Source organism: Thunnus maccoyii, chromosome 5 (assembly GCF_910596095.1).
Source record: "Thunnus maccoyii chromosome 5, fThuMac1.1, whole genome shotgun sequence".
NCBI classification, from domain to species: domain Eukaryota; kingdom Metazoa; phylum Chordata; class Actinopteri; order Scombriformes; family Scombridae; genus Thunnus; species Thunnus maccoyii.
Window position 1 is genome coordinate 17,756,331 of NC_056537.1, and position 19,100 is coordinate 17,775,430.

The 19,100-nt window shown below is 39.1% G+C and overlaps 1 protein-coding gene across 1 annotated transcript; it reads left to right on the top strand.

Annotated features, from left to right (window-relative positions):
* Positions 1–3,471: 3,471 nt before the first annotated feature.
* On the top strand, positions 3,472–18,029 carry st8sia2 (ST8 alpha-N-acetyl-neuraminide alpha-2,8-sialyltransferase 2). Its single transcript, XM_042412362.1, has 6 exons — positions 3,472–4,022; positions 5,588–5,644; positions 6,459–6,605; positions 6,702–6,959; positions 9,667–9,960; positions 12,427–18,029. Exons 1-6 carry the CDS (start codon positions 3,925–3,927, stop codon positions 12,716–12,718), a joined length of 1,146 nt encoding a protein of 381 aa, XP_042268296.1. The 5' UTR covers positions 3,472–3,924; the 3' UTR covers positions 12,719–18,029.
* Positions 18,030–19,100: the final 1,071 nt, after the last annotated feature.

Here is a 19,100-nt window from a genome sequence, read left to right on the forward strand (position 1 = left end):
ACAACTGAGCCAAAACACACAGACACTCACATTTATCAAGGCGCTGTTTCCTTGTCGTCTTTAATCCTTGTCGACTGAATCAAAATACGACAAAATATAGTCTGCTGAGAGGGAGTGAAATACGCAGTTTAACGTGGCTAAAATAAATAATTGATACCAATGTAAACAATAAATTATAACTTAATTCAAGCATTTAAAGTTTTGGCTCATGTACTGAAGCAGCCACAGAAACATGTCATAAGTCTCTCATTGTGTGTGTGTGTGATCTTAAAGTCTATTAATAGCACCGTGACACTCTTCAACAAGACAAAAAAAAAAAGGCTGGTGTTTGACAACCGCTACAGTCTCAGCAGCGTCTGTCCTCCGTTAACAACACTCTGACACACACCTCACTGCTGATGCTCGTCACATCAAACACACACAAAATGCAACTGCGAGTCTCCAGTAGAGAGCGTCCCCTGGTGAAAGTTGAACACAAAAAAAGCCACCAACCTCGAAATAAAAGCTGCTTCAGGCAAGACTTTTCTTCTTTAATCAAGAGGCCTCAATTAGCCTAATGGGTGCTTTAGTAAGAAGAAATGTTCCACAACAACTCTAGCAGGAAAAATTGAGCAAGGAATCGGCAGTGGAGCTCTCTGACTTATTTCTTTCTCATGTTGTTGATACACTGTGTGTATTTCAGTGAATATTCATTTAATGGAGTGTGTGGAGTTCAGCCTGCTGACATTTACATTTTCACACTTGGATGACTATTTTCCCAACAATAAGTTCACAAACTGAAGCAGATGAATGCAAATGTGAGACTTTAGAAAATATGATAAGTGTCAAATCACATATTAAAAAAGCAGAATGTACAGTTTTAATAATGATGCAGCTTTATTAGCGGGGTAAATGTGACGGTGAGTGTTGTCATTATGTGCACTCTCAAGGCTCCAGCTGCACTTTTCACTTCATGCAAATTAGCCCTTTATCCATGTCTATGAAATACAATACAAATGCAGCTAATGTATGCATGAAATTTGAAAACAGACTGAGAAAACATTGTATATTTGCCACAACTGATTAATGCTCAATATGCAGTGTAACACCTACTAACCTTGTGTGAACCATGCAGTCAATTATCAAGTAAGTTTCAGTCAAAGTCAGCAAATGCATATCAATAAATTATGATACAAAACAAACACAAACGGGATAAAAATGTGGATACTGGATGAGTATAAACAGAACTAAACCTCCTGCAGGACACTAAAATGATGAATACATGTATAATGTAATCTGTACTGTGACGATAATGAACTAATTTGTATGTATTTTCTTAACTTTTAGTTATGAGGCTAATTCTGAGTTAATTAAAATGTTAATTTAATATACTACAATATTGCTACATGCTGCATTTAATTAAACTGATAGCTTGCAGTGTTTTTGTAGCTGTTATAAATTAAAATGGCCACTGTAAAATAAATGGTGACTGCTTAATAACTACACTATTAACATGCGTTTATTCAGCACTTCATCACTACTTAATTAAGCATTAAGTAGTGAATGTAATGCAAGTTGATCCCAGCATTATTCTGATGGAGGTGCAGCAGATATTTTAGCAGGAAACAGCAAAAAAAAAAGAGCAAACGTGCTCAGCTGAGTTTTTCCAGGATAAAATGGCTTTAAAAACTACTAGACACAGCAGAGCTGCTGGTTATAAAAAGATATAAGAGCTGATGCATTTCTCTCTCCGAGATCAGCAGTCAGCAGTCCTGTCGTTTCATATCTGAGAAAAATTCCAACTCTCATGAAAATAAGTTATGCTACATTTATTTCAGCCTCTCCTCAAACTGCTGAAGTTAACATCAAAAACCTAAACTGACCACTGAACATCTCATTAGAGCTCCTGCAGAATGATTTAAGTGGTTTGTAGCTACAGGATTACTGTGCCTATGTCCAGAATATTCAATCCATCTATCTTCAAATCAATGACACTGTATAGGGCAGTGGTTCTCAAAGTGAGGTGAGGATTTTTTTCTCTATAATTCCATCCATAAGTAACACAATGACAGAGTGTGTGCCTATTTTGGTCATGGGTTTCATACACTTTCTGTAATAAAACATCTAAAAGCCAAAATCTCTGTGGTCTAATTTGTGTCAGTTTAGGGGTCCTTGATGTGAAAAAGTTTGAGAACCACTGGGATAGGGACACATGTGACCAGCAGCGATGGAAGTATTCAGATACTTACAAATGCATGAATGTAAAAGTATTCCATTACAAGTAAAGGTCCGGCATTCAAAACCTACTTCAGTAAAGGTACAGAAACATCAAAATGTTCTTAAAGTATCAAAGTTAAAGTACTCATTCTGCAGACTGATTATATTATTACATTATTAGATTGTTACTACTGATGCATTGATGTGTAGGCAGCATGTAGCTGACTGAGGTGGAGCTAATTTTAACTATGTTACATACAGTTTGATATTTAAGTCCAGTGGTTCTCAACATATAGATCGGGCCCCCTCTTAAAGGTCACAAGATAAATCTGGGGGGCTTTGAAATAATTCATGAGTGTGGAAAGAAGAACTGGTGACAACTCATCGACATCTGAAACTTGAGAGGCCACTACAACTACACATCACTTTTCTGTAAGTCACAAGCCAAAAGAGACACTGATTCAATCTTCAACAGTGCTTTGTGTATTATAAACTTTAAGGACAGGTTCACATGTTTTCAAGTCATGCTTAAAACAACAGTCGAGAGCCCAAATGAACACTGACACAGGTTTTGCTTGCTGTAATCATTCCTGCTGTACACACTGGCCATCAAGAGATCCTAATTCTGTATGTGGTTTCAATGTAAGTGATAAAAAATCCACAGTCTGTGCAAAAATGTATTTTCAGGCTGTGGAGCTTCGGCTGTCTGAATTAGTCATATCCAGCACATATCTTCCAACGTGAAAGTCTTTTTAGTACATTTTGTTACAATCCCTCCTCCACAGCTCAACAGGGAAACACAAAGAGGGAATTGTATACTAAAGAGACTGCTGAAGCATCACATTAGCTTCAGATGAACTTTGCAATACATTTTTGCACAAAAAGAGGACTGTGGATTGTGTCCCCCATCACTTACAGTGAAAGCATCTTAGGAAGGAGTTCAGTATGAGCAGGAGGAATGAACAAAAAGAAAGAAAAAATGTGAACCTGTCCTTTAATGTAACATCTTATAATATGAACAGCTGCTGCCAAGTAAATGTAGTGAGGGAGTAAAGAGCTGCCTATGAAGCAGCATAAGATGGAAATACTCAAGTAAAGTATGTACTTAGTTAATTTCCACCACTAGTGACCTGAACTATAAAAAGATGTCCCCATTAACTCACAGTACGCGTCAGAAAGCTGATCTACTGGGGCTCACTCAGTGTGTTTGGGTTGCCACATGAGACTTTGATTATTGCAAAGTAGGCAACACATCCGCCATATGTTAAAACTGCACTCCTCATACACCTGTCTAGTGAATCTACGCTGCAGTCTCAATGAGTCAACACCTGGAGAGTGAGTGCTGGGATCAAACCGGCTGGGATGAAGATGGAGAGAGAGAGACAGAAAGAGTTGGCCGCTGCGCCTTTAAGGCTGCATGTGGTCTACATCTTGCTGCTCCCATGGCAGGCTCCGGCGGTGCACGCTTTCAAAGTTTGACTGGGGAATAGAGGTAGAAACGGCGGCGGCATCGCTCCGTCGGGAAACAGACACAAGGCAATCATCTGAGAGGAGAGAAAAAGGACCACAAAAAAAAAGACCGCAGCTCGCATGGGAGTGTCCGGCGATAAGAACAAAGGGACAGATGACTGAGCGGATTTTCGATTTATAAATGGAAAACAGAAGAAGGTTAATGTAACAGCTGAAAGAAGGGACTCCCGGCCGGCTGCAGCAGCCTCCCCCTCAACCATGCCGCCTGTTTCCCGCACGCTGTTGTTCGGCTTTATAACGCTGCTGGTTGTGATTTTGATCATTGATGATATTGCAGAAGTGGAAGAAGAAACTGCGTAAGTAGCCCACCGTCATTTATTCATTCATTGAGTGTGTGTTTGTGTGTGTGCGTGTGTTTGTGTGTGTGTGTAGCCCATTGTTTTCTTGATGATTTCCTTCTCAGAGGATTTAATCTGTTAAGTGGGAGAGTGGGAAAAAAGGATAAATGAGTTTATGTGAATGGAGTTTGGAGTTTGAATGTTGAGTATGTGTGGTTTGTTTCTACATTTGTAACACTTGGGTGCAGCAGGAGCAGCTGTTCAGACAGCAGCCTGCCTGCCTGGGTCTCCAAGGATTAGGCTATTTGTCTTGCAGCAGCCTGCATGCGGGATAGGATACATTTACACTACAAGAGAGAGAGAGAGTGTGTGTGTGTGTGAGAGAGAGAGAGAGAGAGTGAAAGACAGATATAGTGGAGGAGGAGGAAGAGGAGGTGGAGAGGGGTGGATGGGGGGGCAACAGATCGGAAACAAAAGAGGCTTTGCTCTTTTTTTCCCTGTCTCATTTTCACACTTTGAATTGTTGAGCAGTCCAGCAGAAATCTTCCTTGCCACACACACACATAAGCACACACGCACACACACACACACACACACAAACAAGCACACACACACAAACAAGCACACATGCTCCACTTGCATTTGACCTGCAAGAAAATACATTCTTAATTTTCAGCATCAAAAATACTGAGGTCGGATGTAAAAAACCAAATCAGAGATCGACTGTGCAACATCCATTTCTTCTCGTTACTATCATCACAGCCAAAAAAGATGCTGTACTACCTGAATAGTATAAATTCACTTTTTTTTTTCTTCTTCCTCCCCCGCTCCAGGAAGCTTTTTTGGACTCTCACATTTCCCTTTCAGCAAGAACATTCTGTTTTGAATGCAATTACTCGGCTGTGGCTCACGTTGTAATGAGGTCATATTGGTTTGTGATTTTGCAGTGGGAGAAGAGAACTAGAACCAATTCCAACGCTGCATGAATGCATCTTAATACAATTACAACAATATATTTAAAGCTGCCAGCATGCATCCACATGAGAGCAGCTCACCTGTCTGTCTGTCTGTCTGTCTATCAGAGCACTTCTCTCTCTTTCACTTGGACATTTTCTCACTTCTTCTGCATTAGACGGATGTCGGCAGCTTGTCACGTTTGATCAGACGTGACCAAGGTCATGATTACAAAATAGTCTCTTGAATACACATACATTGTGTTTACTGTAAATGCATCTTGGCTGGCGTATTCAACGCCACGGTGGAGAGATTGCTCACTTTCCTGTGAAAGGAGAACCTCGCTCGGGGTATAATGGGGCTCCATTAAGGCCACATTTCCCCTCATTACATCAGCAAAGGGGCCCACAGTGGATTGCTCTAAAAATACCTTGATGTGTGTCTTTCACCTTCATTCTATATTAAAAGAACTTACAGTATGCCTGGTGCTGAATACAGTAGATGGATTATTGTCTTGATATGATTACAGGAAATATCTCCAGCATCTGTTCATTATCTTCCAGGAATCTGTGCAGCAGATTGTGATTCGTAATTCCATCTGAATTGTTTTTTTGTTGTTTTTTTTCTAGAAATACTGGACATTCAAAGAAGATGAGCTTGCACCGGCTCATCCCAAAACCGCGCAGGTCTGAAATCCACTTATCTCAACATACACGCACTCTGTTATATTACTCAATCTATAGATGAATGCATGCATCTATATCTACTCGTAGACGTGGACCACCGGTGGGACTCTAATTGGCACTTCTATATAATTTTCAGTTGGTGATTTTATTCCTGTGCAAGCCTTGAAAACACAGTGAGTCATTCACAGTGAGAGTCTCGTTACTGTTTCCAGCAGGAAGGCAGCTGCTCTACCCGTCAATATGTTGGTATCCATGTGACGAGGAGAACATCTGCCGTCGGAATAAAGCCGACTTAAATTCAAAATGGTTTAACTGGATTTCAGATAACGTCGCTTTACTGCATTTAAATGACTCTAAGCCTCATTCAAGTCAAGTCAAGACAAGGGAGGTCAGTTTAGAGTGGTGGTGGAAGAAGCATCCTTCATTAATATCGCTATGTAGGTCGTTCTGCAATCAAAATTGTTCTTAATTACAGGTAAAAGTGATTTCCACAAATGTTTTCAGAGTAAAAGTACTCATTATGCAGAAAAGAGCATATATATATCTTATTATTAAAGCACTATTACTGATGCATTCATGTGTAAATAGTATTTAACTTTTGAAGTGAGTTGAGGTGGAGCTAATTCTACCTACTTTATGTGCTTGTATATTCATCTAGAGCATAAATTATAAAGTAGCACAAGTATTTAATCACATTTCACTACTACAATCTGTACAATGGTTTAGAAAAACTCCAACTTCAATTGGAAAAAAAAGGGAGAAATTAACACAATACACAAACCTTGTGTCTCAATGACTTTTTATTCTCATTTAGAAAGGCTGCAGCACACGTGGATCCGACTGCTTTGACAAGATCAAGTAAAGATATAATAAATCATCATCATCATCCGAGCTACAATAACACTGCCAAGCTCTCGTCAAACAGCTGGACCTTCAACAGGACCCTCTCCAACCTCATCAGGTAGAATCACCGCTCTCCACTGTTATCTCAGCCCGATTACACACTTGACCAAGCAGAGTCTTTCACAACATTTTTTTTTTTTTTTTCATTTTGCAGGAAGAATATTCTGAGATTCCTCGATCCAGAGAGAGACATCTCTATTCTGAAAGGCACGTTGAAACCAGGGGATATCATCCACTATGTTTTCGACCGCCACAGCACCACAAACGTTTCAGAAAATCTCTATCGTCTTTTGCCAACTGTATCCCCCATGAAGAACCAGCATCACAGGCGCTGCGCCATTGTGGGAAACTCGGGGATCCTTCTGAACAGCAGCTGTGGACCCGAGATTGACTCTCATGACTTTGTTATCAGGTACTTCTTTTTTTTTTTCCAGAATGGCATAAGTGATTTGAGGGTTGGAAGCTTCCACTTGAAATAAATCATAAAACCTGCAAGCTAAAGTGGACCGTAATTGAAATGGATTAGCAAATTAGTTTCAGTTTTGGGTTTATCTCACTTTATTGAGAATATAATTCACATTGGAATGATAATCACTTTTTCCAGTTTAATTCAGGTTGAGAGCTGGTGCTCACACAGCTGAAAATATATTAATTGCACTTATGAAAGGGCTGTCATAGCTTTTTAACTGCCAGACTGAGAGCAATTAAATGCATGGTTATACACAGAATTGACATTTTGAAGAGCGTCAGAAACACATATTGCTTTTCAGACTAACACCGGTGCTCGCAGCGGTCCTGCTCTCATTTACTTTTTTAGTTTGTGAAGTCATCAGCCAGCTCTGTTCAGTGTTTGGGTGTAATGCAAAGCAGTTGCTTACTGGGTTATTCATCACTATTCATACTTGTCACTGATGGAAGATGAATCTGTCTGTGGTGATAACGTAATGGGGAATGCAAAAAAAGGCACAATCTAACACAACATTCGGTATCTGCAGAGATATCTGTAGTGAGAAACATCCTTTCATAAATCAATTACTTTAATGGCATGGTATAAATGAAGCAGGAAGTAGGCACCCATGGCAGCACCTCATTAAGCTGACTGATCGATAGCTGAGTCGGCCTCCTCAAACTGTCCCTTCTTTGTTCTGAAATTGATTCTGTTGTCTTTCTATCTTGTCTTTTTTTCCCTAAGCTCCGCGATGTTATGCTGATGAGTCGAGGTCATGATTTCTCGACTCTAGCAGCATGATAATAAGGCCGGGGGAATGGCGGTAATGGTTGGCTGAAGGCAGACAAAAGAGAACATGGCATTTTGAGAAGCTGAGGAATTCGCTGTGGCATTCACATATCAGATGGGGAGATAATGTCTCTGCTAAATATAGACCTCTGCCCTACAGTTGGTTCAGAAAAAGTAGGTTGGCAGTGTTTGGGGGTACTAGTTATATATTATTTAAGCTCTATATTATGATAAAGATATGGGGTACTCATATCACTCGTATAAATTATTGGAAATCTCTCTAAATTTGGGGATTTTTAATTTTTCAGATAAACTGAAGAATTAAGTTTCCTTATGTGTTTAGGAAATTCAGAACAAACCATTTACTGAAAATGGAAAAAAGCATTGCCACAAAGCTGAAAAGTTGATGTTTTGGAGATACATGGTTTTCACTGGACGGCAACAACAAGTTGATTGTAATATGTAGAATTGAATATGCAATGTTATTTTAACAAAATGCACTCCTGATGTGATTTCCTGCTGTGCTGTAGAGAATAGCGAGGCTTCACCATGAAGATAATTACTGGGTTTTTGTTTTCTGGCATTTATTCAGAGATCAAAGGTTAACATCAATAAATAAAACGACATCCTGTTTTCCTGCTGAATTTCACTCCTGGTAGAAAGTTCTCCAAGGCAAACGGTTTGACTACTGTAGCTGGAGTACGGCGGCATATTGCTGCCACCATGACAAAAAAATAATTGTCCAGTGTCTCGTTAAAGCGAGAACCCTTTCTCTTTTTACCACGACCCTTCACATGTTATGAGATCCTTTTCACATTATAACAAGATAGTTTCTTCTCCTCTCGTTATTACTAGATACTAAATTATTCTTTTAGTATCATTTTAACAGCAAACTTTTCTTGTAATAACAACGTACCACTTGATCTTGTTACATCACAAAAACTTTCTCATTATTTCACAAAATAACCAAACTTTTCTCATTATAACACAAAAAGTTGGTAAGTTGTTACAACGAGAAACTTCCAGACGTTGGTAAAACAAGAAAGAGATCAAGTCAGCGCCTGTAGAGATGATATTGTAGCTTACAAAAGCTGGAAAAAGTGAAAATTATGCTGCCGAAAGAGAGGAACACTGTTGTTAAAACCAAAAGATACTCCTTCCTTTGGAGTTTTAATGATGATAATAAAGAGCGTTTCCATCAAATATATCCCACAAGTCCTCAGTAAGTTTGAAGGTCATAGCATGTGATTCACATAATTTTCATACTCATCAGACCATTTAGTGACCCCTGTAGAGAAGCATCTGTTTTTTGTCACTGCTCTATTTCTCCAACAATTAATTCAGGTTTTTTTCTTAGCTAGTCATAGTTTGATCACTCACTGAATGTAAAGTCAAATAGAAATGTGGAAAAAGTTGGAGAGGTAATCATTCATCTCCACCAAACATACTTATATTTGTAGGATTTATACCATTATACCACTTTACACTTTAATGAAACACTTAATGTTGGTGTGACCTTTGCTTCAGTTACTTCTTGTTAATCTGATCTCAGACAATATAATAATAATGTTAGTTAACTAGTTAACTGTGTGGATGAGTGTAGTTTGTGATCTATGTGAACAAAACACAAAAGCCTAACCAAACTGGCTGGTGGAGATCTGGGAGGAAGAGGAGAGAGATATTAGAAATCAAGCCGCTTAAACAGGCTGGGGCCCAGTTTCCTCAGGTGTAGGCACTTTCCTCATGTCTTCCTCAACTCTGCCTACCGGCTCCTGAGCCAGTAACCCAAACCCACCACACAAGCAGCAAGCAGAGAAGAAGGACGTCACAACGGTTGAACAGAAAATCTAATGACGTGTAACCTGTTCTTGCTTGTTTTAAGGTGTAACCTGGCACCAGTGGAGGAATACTCTCGGGACGTTGGGTGGCGGACCAACTTGGTGACCATGAACCCTTCAGTGGTGCAGCGGGCCTTCCAGGACCTCGTCAGTGAGAAGTGGAGGGAGCGCTTCTTGCAGCGGCTTAAGAGCCTCAGCGGCAGTGTGCTGTGGATCCCAGCCTTTATGGCCAAGGGGGGAGAGGAGCGTGTGGAGTGGGCCCTTCGTCTCATCCTGCTGCACACTGTGGACATACGCACTGCCTTCCCTTCGCTGCGCCTGCTCCACGCCGTCAGGGGGTAAGATGCAGCTCCCGGTGTGCTGTGTCTCATAAGAATACCTGTGAGCAGCATAATCAAGGGGCTAGCAGACTCTAATCTGCTGCCCAGGTGGCTATTTTTAAACAAAGCATTAAAGCTGATCAACAGGAGCAGTCAGCGTGTCTCCCTCCACTCAGCGCGTGCACACCTGTGCACTTAGTTGCTTTCTTGCTGAGTGTTAAATGAGAAGATTGATATCATACTCATGTTTGTGTGTTAAGTATGGAGCTCAAGGTGATTAGCTCTATATAAAGACTGGAAGCAGGAGGGAAACAGCTAATCTGACTCAAAAATATCATACATATAACAACACCTCTTGAATCGGAAGCTCACTATCAATGTGTGGTTTAATTGGGAGCTAGGCGCTTCGACTGTTTCTCTGCAAATGACAGCTGCATGCAGTGACCTCCCGCAGTCTTGTCACCGTGATGTTGCCATGCAACCAGCAGAGACACACAGCTCAGAAGTACTGGGCAGATAGATAAACTGCACATAGATAAATAGATGAACTAGTTCCTCAGTCCAAGAGTCCGACCGCTGGTGTCGACCATCAATGCTGACAATAAACTGCAGTCAACATTTCATTTAAATGAACTCTTTTCCAAGTAAAATGTGAATTTATGAAGGGAATTAATTAGCTGTATGCTTAAATTATATGTAAATTATTTATTGCTGTTATTTAGATCCTACTGTTAACAAGCCTGTGCAGGAGCTCAGGAACAGCACAGATAACGAGCAGTGCTGTTAAACTGGGGTATATTTTGTTAATCCTTATTATTTGTGTTGATTCATTTTAGAGTTGGGCAAGGATCCTTTTTGAGAAATCCTTTTTGCATATCTGTCTCACAGCCTCCTCTGCCTTCACGCTTTTATAAAAATCACTCTCTTCTTTTTTTTGTTACTGTCCTTGCCTCTCTTTCATCACAACCAGACTCGGCTCTGGATCTTTCCTCCCTCGTTAAAAGCCTGACAACCACCGCTGGTCAGTGACCAAATTATGCCATTTTGCATGCCCCAACAAGCACCCGGTATTATGTAGGAGAAGAACTGGGCCGTGATTTTTGTTGTCTGTATGTTTTATGACAGAAAATAATTTGCTTGGAGATTAAACACCTGCCTTTGTTCTTTTAAGTGTGGTGTCTGATAAGCACTCCAACTGACCTTGTCATTTTCCCAGTGGGGCTGAACTTTACATCAAAAGTCGGCAATGATGTGCAGCAGAGGACAACCAAATGCCACATCAGATCATTTCAGCCTTAATTAGACCCTCTTCTCTGGTTGTTAGAGTGCTCATAACCAGCTGTGGTGTTTGGTTGGACCGCAAACCTGCACACTGTTTGCCCTTCATGGCACACGCTTTAAATAGTACAACCTCTACATCTCAACACGACCTTCCATACTAACCACAGAGAACGCACAGCCAGAGGAGGTGATAGCCTTGAGGCTAGAGAGATGAGTTAGTGTGACTGGAAAGGGAAATGAAGTTGGGGCATGAGAGCGCCTGACCACCTGCCCCTGGAGTTGCTCCTGAAAGCGACATTTGGCATGTCACTGGTGTAGGAGCTCCCAGGTCACCCGCAGTAGGAAGAATGCAAATGTTGCTGAGCAGCTCCAGAGTGGGCTGTGTGCTGTTTTGTTTTCTCAATCTGGGAAGGTTTTAAATCATAAATTCAGCTTTGAGATACAGATAGAATTATGATTCACCAGTATCAAGAAAATGGCATATTTGGGAGATTCGTTCAGTTTATTTGAATTGGAAATGCATGCATAATCATAATCTGTCAGAAACTAATGAAAATCACTGCTCATCCCCATTTCTTAGAGACAAAAATGACTTGAGTTTGCTTATTTTGTCCAGTTACCAATGAAAAATCCAGACATATTCAGTTTGCAAAGATATAAAATGGAGAAAAGCAATAAATCTAGTATTTGAGAAACTGGAACCAGAGAATGTTTGCTTGATGAATAACTTAAATGATAACATTGATTGACTGATCAATTAATTAAAAAAATACAGAAAAATAAAAAATTCAGACCATTTTTTTGACGAAATGACTTTTTACGAAAGAGATTTTTGTCCTGAACGAAAAAAGAAGAAAGGAAAAGGTCATTTATTGATTATCTGTGAGCAGTTTTTGAAGGGCCAGTTTGTTGGTCTACAACAGAGAAATATTTGCAAAGCTCAGTCTTTTTTAAGGCTTGGGCTCCACTCTGTATGCTCCAGTGTACAGTAGTATATCTGGCTTAATATCAAACCTCAGGGGGAGAAAGGTCTTGCCAAATGATGAATAAATGAGTGTTGCTTCCTCATGAATATTGACTTCAGTGTGCTCTACGTGGGATGACTAGAAAAAAGCTCTGAAGTCCTTGAACATCTTTTTCCTCTTGCTGTGTCTCTAGTCTAAGTGAGTGAGTGCAGCTAATTACACATGTCCTTATCAACAGGTACTGGCTGACCAACAACGTCCACATCAAGCGTCCAACCACTGGGCTCCTCATGTACACCTTGGCTACTCGCTTTTGTGAAGAGATCCATCTTTATGGCTTCTGGCCCTTTCCACTCGACCCGCTTGGCAAACCAGTCAAATACCACTACTACGACACTCTAAAATATGAGTACACCTCCAGCTCCAGTCCTCACACCATGCCTTTGGAGTTCAGGACCCTAAGCACGTTGCACAGACAGGGGGCGCTCCGGCTCCACACTGGGACCTGTGTGGAGCCTGAAAGCAAATAATGAGTAGAAGACCTCCATGGAAACCACTTTCTTAACTGAGCAAACTCTTTACAAACAGTTTTCTTGGTAGCATACTTTTATGAAACTTGAATTAACTTATTTTCAGTAACTGGGATGAACTTTTTCTATTTCGAGCTCTTTTTAGAGACTCGTTTGACTGCTGTGTTTTACCTTTAATGAGATTTCTATGGCAACCTTTAAAATAACAAGACCCTTTTTTCATTAACTCCCTTCTGCTGGTGTTACCAACAGTTGAGATCCTCTCATGTCCAGCTTTTGGCCCCTTATTAAAGCAGCCAATTTAAAACTGTAGTAACAGTAATTTAGGTTTCCAGCAGGGTTATGAATTAAGGGTATTTGTGTTTTCAAACTTGGTCATGAGACAACATAAATTTATATTTCCAGTTTATGCCATAGGTAAAGGGGTTGTTGTAATTAACCCAGCATGTTAACAGCATGAAGAGTTGTTGAATTAATGGCTGTTGTGAGTTGCTAGTTGGGCCACAAGATGGAAGCACTTAATAATCAGGGAGATGGATGATGAAGAAAAATGCTGGTCGACTTCAAACTTATGTTAGTTTAATATGATGAACCCTTCTGATTCTGATCTTTTTAGTGATGAGTGAATATGATGTTCACCTTGTAATAGTCTAAAGAATTTTACAGCAACATACAAAATTTTGTGCTTTTGTAGCTTAGAAACTGTGATGATACCCTAAATGATGAACACATTTAAAAAGTCCAGTCAACCAGAACCTCCGTGTGAAACTGTTTGGTTACCTGGAGAGCCAAATGAATGAATGGAAGCATGTTGAACTATACTCAAGTCCTGTGAGGATAAAGAAGGACTGAAGCAGCTGTTCACATAAGCCTGTTTACACAGACTCAGCCGACGGTTAACTCACTTTGTAAACCTTTCTCAAAGAGCACCAGCCCTGTCTCTGCACTGGAAATGTTAGTGGTTAGCTCAGACTGTAGTTGTAAAGTGGTAGTAAGAAGAGATTTGCTTATTTTTAAATGAATGTATCGGTGACATTCTTACAATTACTGTAAGAAATGAGCCCCATAACGTGCTTTAAATGCAGTCACATTTCATTCCACTGAGAAGGGGAAGAGCTGATAACTTGCCTTTATTCATTTGAGATGGTAAATTAATATACTTGTGTAGGGTGTTTGGGTTTGTATTCAACCAATATATACTGTAGCTTAATATAGATTTTTGTGGATTTGAATGAAGCTGCCAATGTTTTGTGCCTATAATCGATATATTTAACCAATTACAATTGGGCCATTCCCATGCCCAGAAATAAAAATGTTCAGGGTTCATCCAGGTTATTGACAGGATGGAAAAACAGAGTTACATGATTGTCTTAATAGTGTTGATTACTTCTTAAACACAGACATGAAAATACAGTGAAAAGACTGAACAGAATGTGCAAAAAATACATTTTATTGCAGGTCATGTTTGACTTGTTCTTATGTAATAGTGGTCAGATAAGACCCTCCTTTGTAATAGAAGTTAACACTTTTGAATGATTCATCAAACCAATATATTGGTTCATTGCTTTTTTCTTTGTGTACTTTAGGCTCCACCTTATTAGAAGTCTCAAACTTCACTTATGGAGTTTGTGGGTCGTCTTGTCTTGAATCAGGGCTTTTTGCCAAATGCTTTGGGTATTTTTCTGCAAGAAAATGCCTCCGTTAATAAAAATTAACAAAAGTATTTGAACTATTCAGAGGGCTCTGCAGCTAAACAAGTAGCCTCTCATGCGCTTCCAGCCATGTGATTTGTCCATAAAAGTGTTGTTTTGACTGGATGCGCCTGTTGATTTACATGTTGGCCTTATTACGCTGCCAATTAAGTTAAGAATAGACTTGAAAGTTGTACAAGAGACGTCAGCAGTCTGAAGCAATGAATGGGGGGGTTTTTTTGTGTGTGAAAGCTCGTCTGAGCTCTGCAAAAATAGAAACACTCTGTGACCAACACAATTAAGTTAATTAACCCAGAATGTGGAATTTGCCACAGTTAAGAAAACTTGCTACTGACATGTAGTTTAAGCTGTGAGACTGTGGCGATTGTGCTGTATAGTTTTGTCTTACCTTTTCTTGTGTATACTGTATATTAACATCTGTTTATTGTCCAAATTCCAGCAATGTGAACTTTTGCATGTTTGTCTTGTCTTGAAGCGTACCACTTGAGTATTCAAATTTTTGACTTTTTAAAGATTCAGTATGACTCAAGGACACTGAAATTGTGCAGTTATGACACAGCGAATGTATTTTTTCTGTGGCAGAATACACCTAAAAGATCAGAATGGAAAAAAAATAACACATGAAACCTCTCCCTTAAAATGATTTAACACTTCAAAGGAAGCAGTTTTATTTCAGTAATGTTTCAAAGAAATGGAAACTGAGGAAACAGATGTGGGTAACACACGACATCTCTGTATGAGAAACCAAGCCGGGACTTGTTTTCAATAAACTTCCAAAACAAATTGAACATTTAACTTTTTTTGATTTAAATGTGGGATCAGGGAAGTTAGCTAGACTCTTCAAATAGCTACCACAATGGCTTTGATTCATTTTACAACAGGAACTATCTGTAGCAGATGGTTCAGTTCAAATAAAAGTCCAGAATTAGAATCATTAGATGAAATGGGTTTTTCCACAATTTCACAGACAAGTAAACATAAAATAAAAGACCAAGATGCAAGAGGACAACTGTACGATGGTGACATGCTCGCCTGAGACAAACATAGCAGAAGTATAAAAAAAGGATCTGCAGTTTTCTGCATGTACAGTGAAAGACTAAATTCAAACAGGATACAATACTGAAATGAACAGTAGTCATATAATAAAATGGAAAACACATACAAATACCAGAAGTGATTCGTATGATTCAATGTATTATTCAAAAACCTTGTCAGACATTCACACACACCCCTGAATTCCTGCTTGTATATTAAACAATGACAATAAAAAGATCCAGTCTTCTATAAAATGTCAATAACGCTGTTTTAAACACAGGAAAAACAATTATCCTGGAAATACAATGCTGAATAGGTTGCACAAGATTGGCCAGTGCTGTTTCTTTGCTTTTTTCTTGTCACCACAGATGGAGGTCACTGAGAAACAGCCTGCACCTGCAGGCCATGTTCCACTATCAAATAACAGTTTGGATTAAAACAGAAGGTCACCTACAACACCCACACTCACATTTGCTGCAGAAACCTAATCTAGTTGGACTCTTTGCTGTTAATATAATGTAATCACATTTAAGGTGCAGGCAGAGACTGGGAAGGTTTGTGAACTCCTTTTCCTCTCCATTTCATTTACGTTGAATCAGGGTAAATATGTAGCCACAGCTAGTACCAACTTAGCTTATCTTAACTTCTAGCCTGACTCTGTCTGAGGGTAAGAAAATCTACCTACCATTAACATGGTCATGTTAACGGTTACGTTCCAGACTATTTGTTGGCCAGGAGCACACATGACTCCAGTAAGTCACTTTGCCTTGAAATAGCCTGGCACATGACTCCCATAAAACCACTATTTGTCATTTTTTACTCTTTTACTTTTTGCACACATTAAGCAAACAATATATATTGTGTTAATTAGTGAGCTTTATGGGTGTTGCTATGTTGATTTCAGAGTCTTTGGACAGGATGGGACTAGCTGTTTCCATCTGTTTTCAGTCTGTATGCTAAGCTAAGCTAACTACCTCCTGGCTCCAGCTTCATATTTAATGGACATACATGACAGTGACATCGATCTTCTCATTTAACTCTTGGCGAAAAAAAGCAAAAATGTTTATTCCCCAAGATGCCGACCTTTTCCTTTAATGCTTATCTAATGGGCCAAATAAATTAACTTTGTCAGCATAAGAAAACACCTCCACTGTAAATCCCAATATCAAAATATTTCCATCAACAGTCGATGCCAGTGTTTGTAAAAAGTATAAAGCCAATGTTGTCTTTACTGAAGGAAACAGGGCCTTAGTTTGGTATTACTTCAGGAAAAAACATGCTGCCCTCCTCAAGTTACTCATTACAAAAGTCAGTAAGCCATTAATGGACATTAGCGTGAGAGACTTTACTTAATATTGAACTAGCCGTTCACTCACTACCTTACACTAGAGACACCAAACATTAGGGATAATTTCAGTCGGTGAATAGATATTATAGTAATTACATATTGTTTGCATTTAAAAGATAAGACACTGGGTGCATGTACTGTACATTTTAAGTAACTACAGTACCAGTCACATGTTTGGACTCACTTTCTCATTGAATGGAAAAGTGTTTCCAAACGTTTGACTGGTACTGCACATCAATGCAGCTTTTAAAACTCTTGTTGATATTGTCTTAAATGAAACTATCAAATGATAAAGTACATCTAAAACAACAGGTTACAGCATTCACATTCATAGCAAATGGATGTATTCCATAAATACCTTATGACAATATTATTTGAGCTTTTAATCAAATCTTTAAACTACAGCTGAGATAGCAGCAAATTAGGAACATCTCAAACTCCACATACAGTAAAAAAATATACGCTTACTCCATACATAAGGACAGAACGCCTTACACAGTATATATGCACAATAAAGTGGTTAGTAGATAAGAGTTAACATTTGGTATGAAAATTCAGTTTCAAAATAGCAGTCACTGTAATTCACCGGATAACTATTCTTCATAGTGTGCAAACTCTTCTTCTGAATATTCTCTGCACAACATTTGTTGCATGTGAACATTTTATGCATCAATTGATGGCCTCTAATGACCACCGAATATTTAATTAAAGAATATATATCAACTCAGATCACAAAAGATGTGATTAACCCTGTATTATAATGTGTAGATCATAGCTTGGAACCTATAAACTCCTCAGCCTGCAGACTGTATACTGTAGCTCAAGTTTAAAAATAAAATATACAGTAAAGTAAAAGATAAAATGTTATTTCCATGTAGTGGACTGTTATGGAGATGATTAAACTCCAAGCTGCCAACAGCCTGATTATTGAATGACTTTTGAGGAGAAGTCACAACATGAAGCATCCAAGTCATTAACAATGGAAAGAGGTGCGCAAGTTATTTGGGCCACATGATAAAAACATCAGTTAAGCAGCGAACAAAGATATCCACGCGGCTCCTCCATTTAAACACAGATAAAAAGCCATGCACACGCAGCATATAAAGTTGCTGAGTTGGCAACACAAAACAAAATAGAAGAAGAAAAATAGAAGAAATCACTTGAGTTGTTCCAGGGAAAACAGGAGTTATCAAATATCGATGTCCAATGTGGGATTCACCTGCAAAAAAATGAAAATTCAGTTACTTTACAAAGTTTGACCTGCTGTTATTTACTGCCCGCATGGCGAGGAGGAAATATGTACGCCCACAGAGTCCTGTCTGACTTGGAAGTCAAGAATGTCAGGTAAACAGGACGTCATATCTTCCTTTGAGGAAGTGGTTGTGCGTTAAAGAACAATTGAAAGGACGGAAGGGTGAAACCTTATGTCAACATTGGATTTTGACTAAAACTTGTTTCTTTCTTTAAAATTGTGTTTTTACAAGGAGAGCAAGCGGTCAAACACATCCTTGTGAAAGCGTACTTTAATACAGTTATTCCTGGTATGTCTGTGTGTTTTTCCTCAGAATTTAAGTGCTTAAAATGAAGTTAGAACTACCCACTTAAAGCTGTAACTGCAACTGCGTCAGTGGCAAACCCTGGTGCCACTTTGCAAAGTTTTCATAGTCAAAATAAAACTTACGAGGTGCTTTACATAGGCAAATCACAATTCAAACATTTTCTGGCTACAGAGTTGTAGTGAGATAAGTAGAGGCAGAGAGCAAGAAGTGAAATGGTAACATGAGTAAAACCACGAAACATATAAGTAAAAATTAATGGGACGGTAAAAGCAACAGCAACAACTGCATTTTTACAAACGTACATTAAGAGGTGATTAAAGAAATAAAGGTGAAATTGTTAATGGATTCTGTTTTTGACTTCTATGCTAATCCTGCCATTTTGGTTTGTTTGATAGAGCCAAACCCATATGAGTAAACACTCAACTATTTCTACAGAAACATGTACAGATAAGTCCAACATAAGGCTGTGGAACAGTGTGTGATATAGTGGCCCTATTTACAGTGGTCAGTATCTCCACTGCTATCCAGACAGTGTCCATATAGGGAATCATACGCCTCATGTTTCTCTGTTATATGTAGAACATTCTTTGTGTGGGTGTTAAAAAAATAGAAAGAAAAATAAAGACAGAAGATTGTGATAGTCCAATGTAAAGAACGAACCTGTATTTGACATCAAACAGAGTTGAGTCGTCCTCGTCATCATTCTCCTCATTAAGAGGGGCCATCTC

What these genes read in the sequence shown, in the direction of transcription:
- st8sia2 (XM_042412362.1), top strand. Translation starts at nt 3,925, where the DNA reads ATGCCGCCTGTTTCCCGCACGCTGTTGTTCGGCTTTATAACGCTGCTG. An exon ending in GAAGTGGAAGAAGAAACTGC is followed by an intron (nt 4,023 to 5,587) that starts GTAAGTAGCCCA and finishes TTTTTTTTCTAG; the next exon opens with AAATACTGGACATTCAAAGA. An exon ending in ACCCTCTCCAACCTCATCAG is followed by an intron (nt 6,606 to 6,701) that starts GTAGAATCACCG and finishes TTCATTTTGCAG; the next exon opens with GAAGAATATTCTGAGATTCC.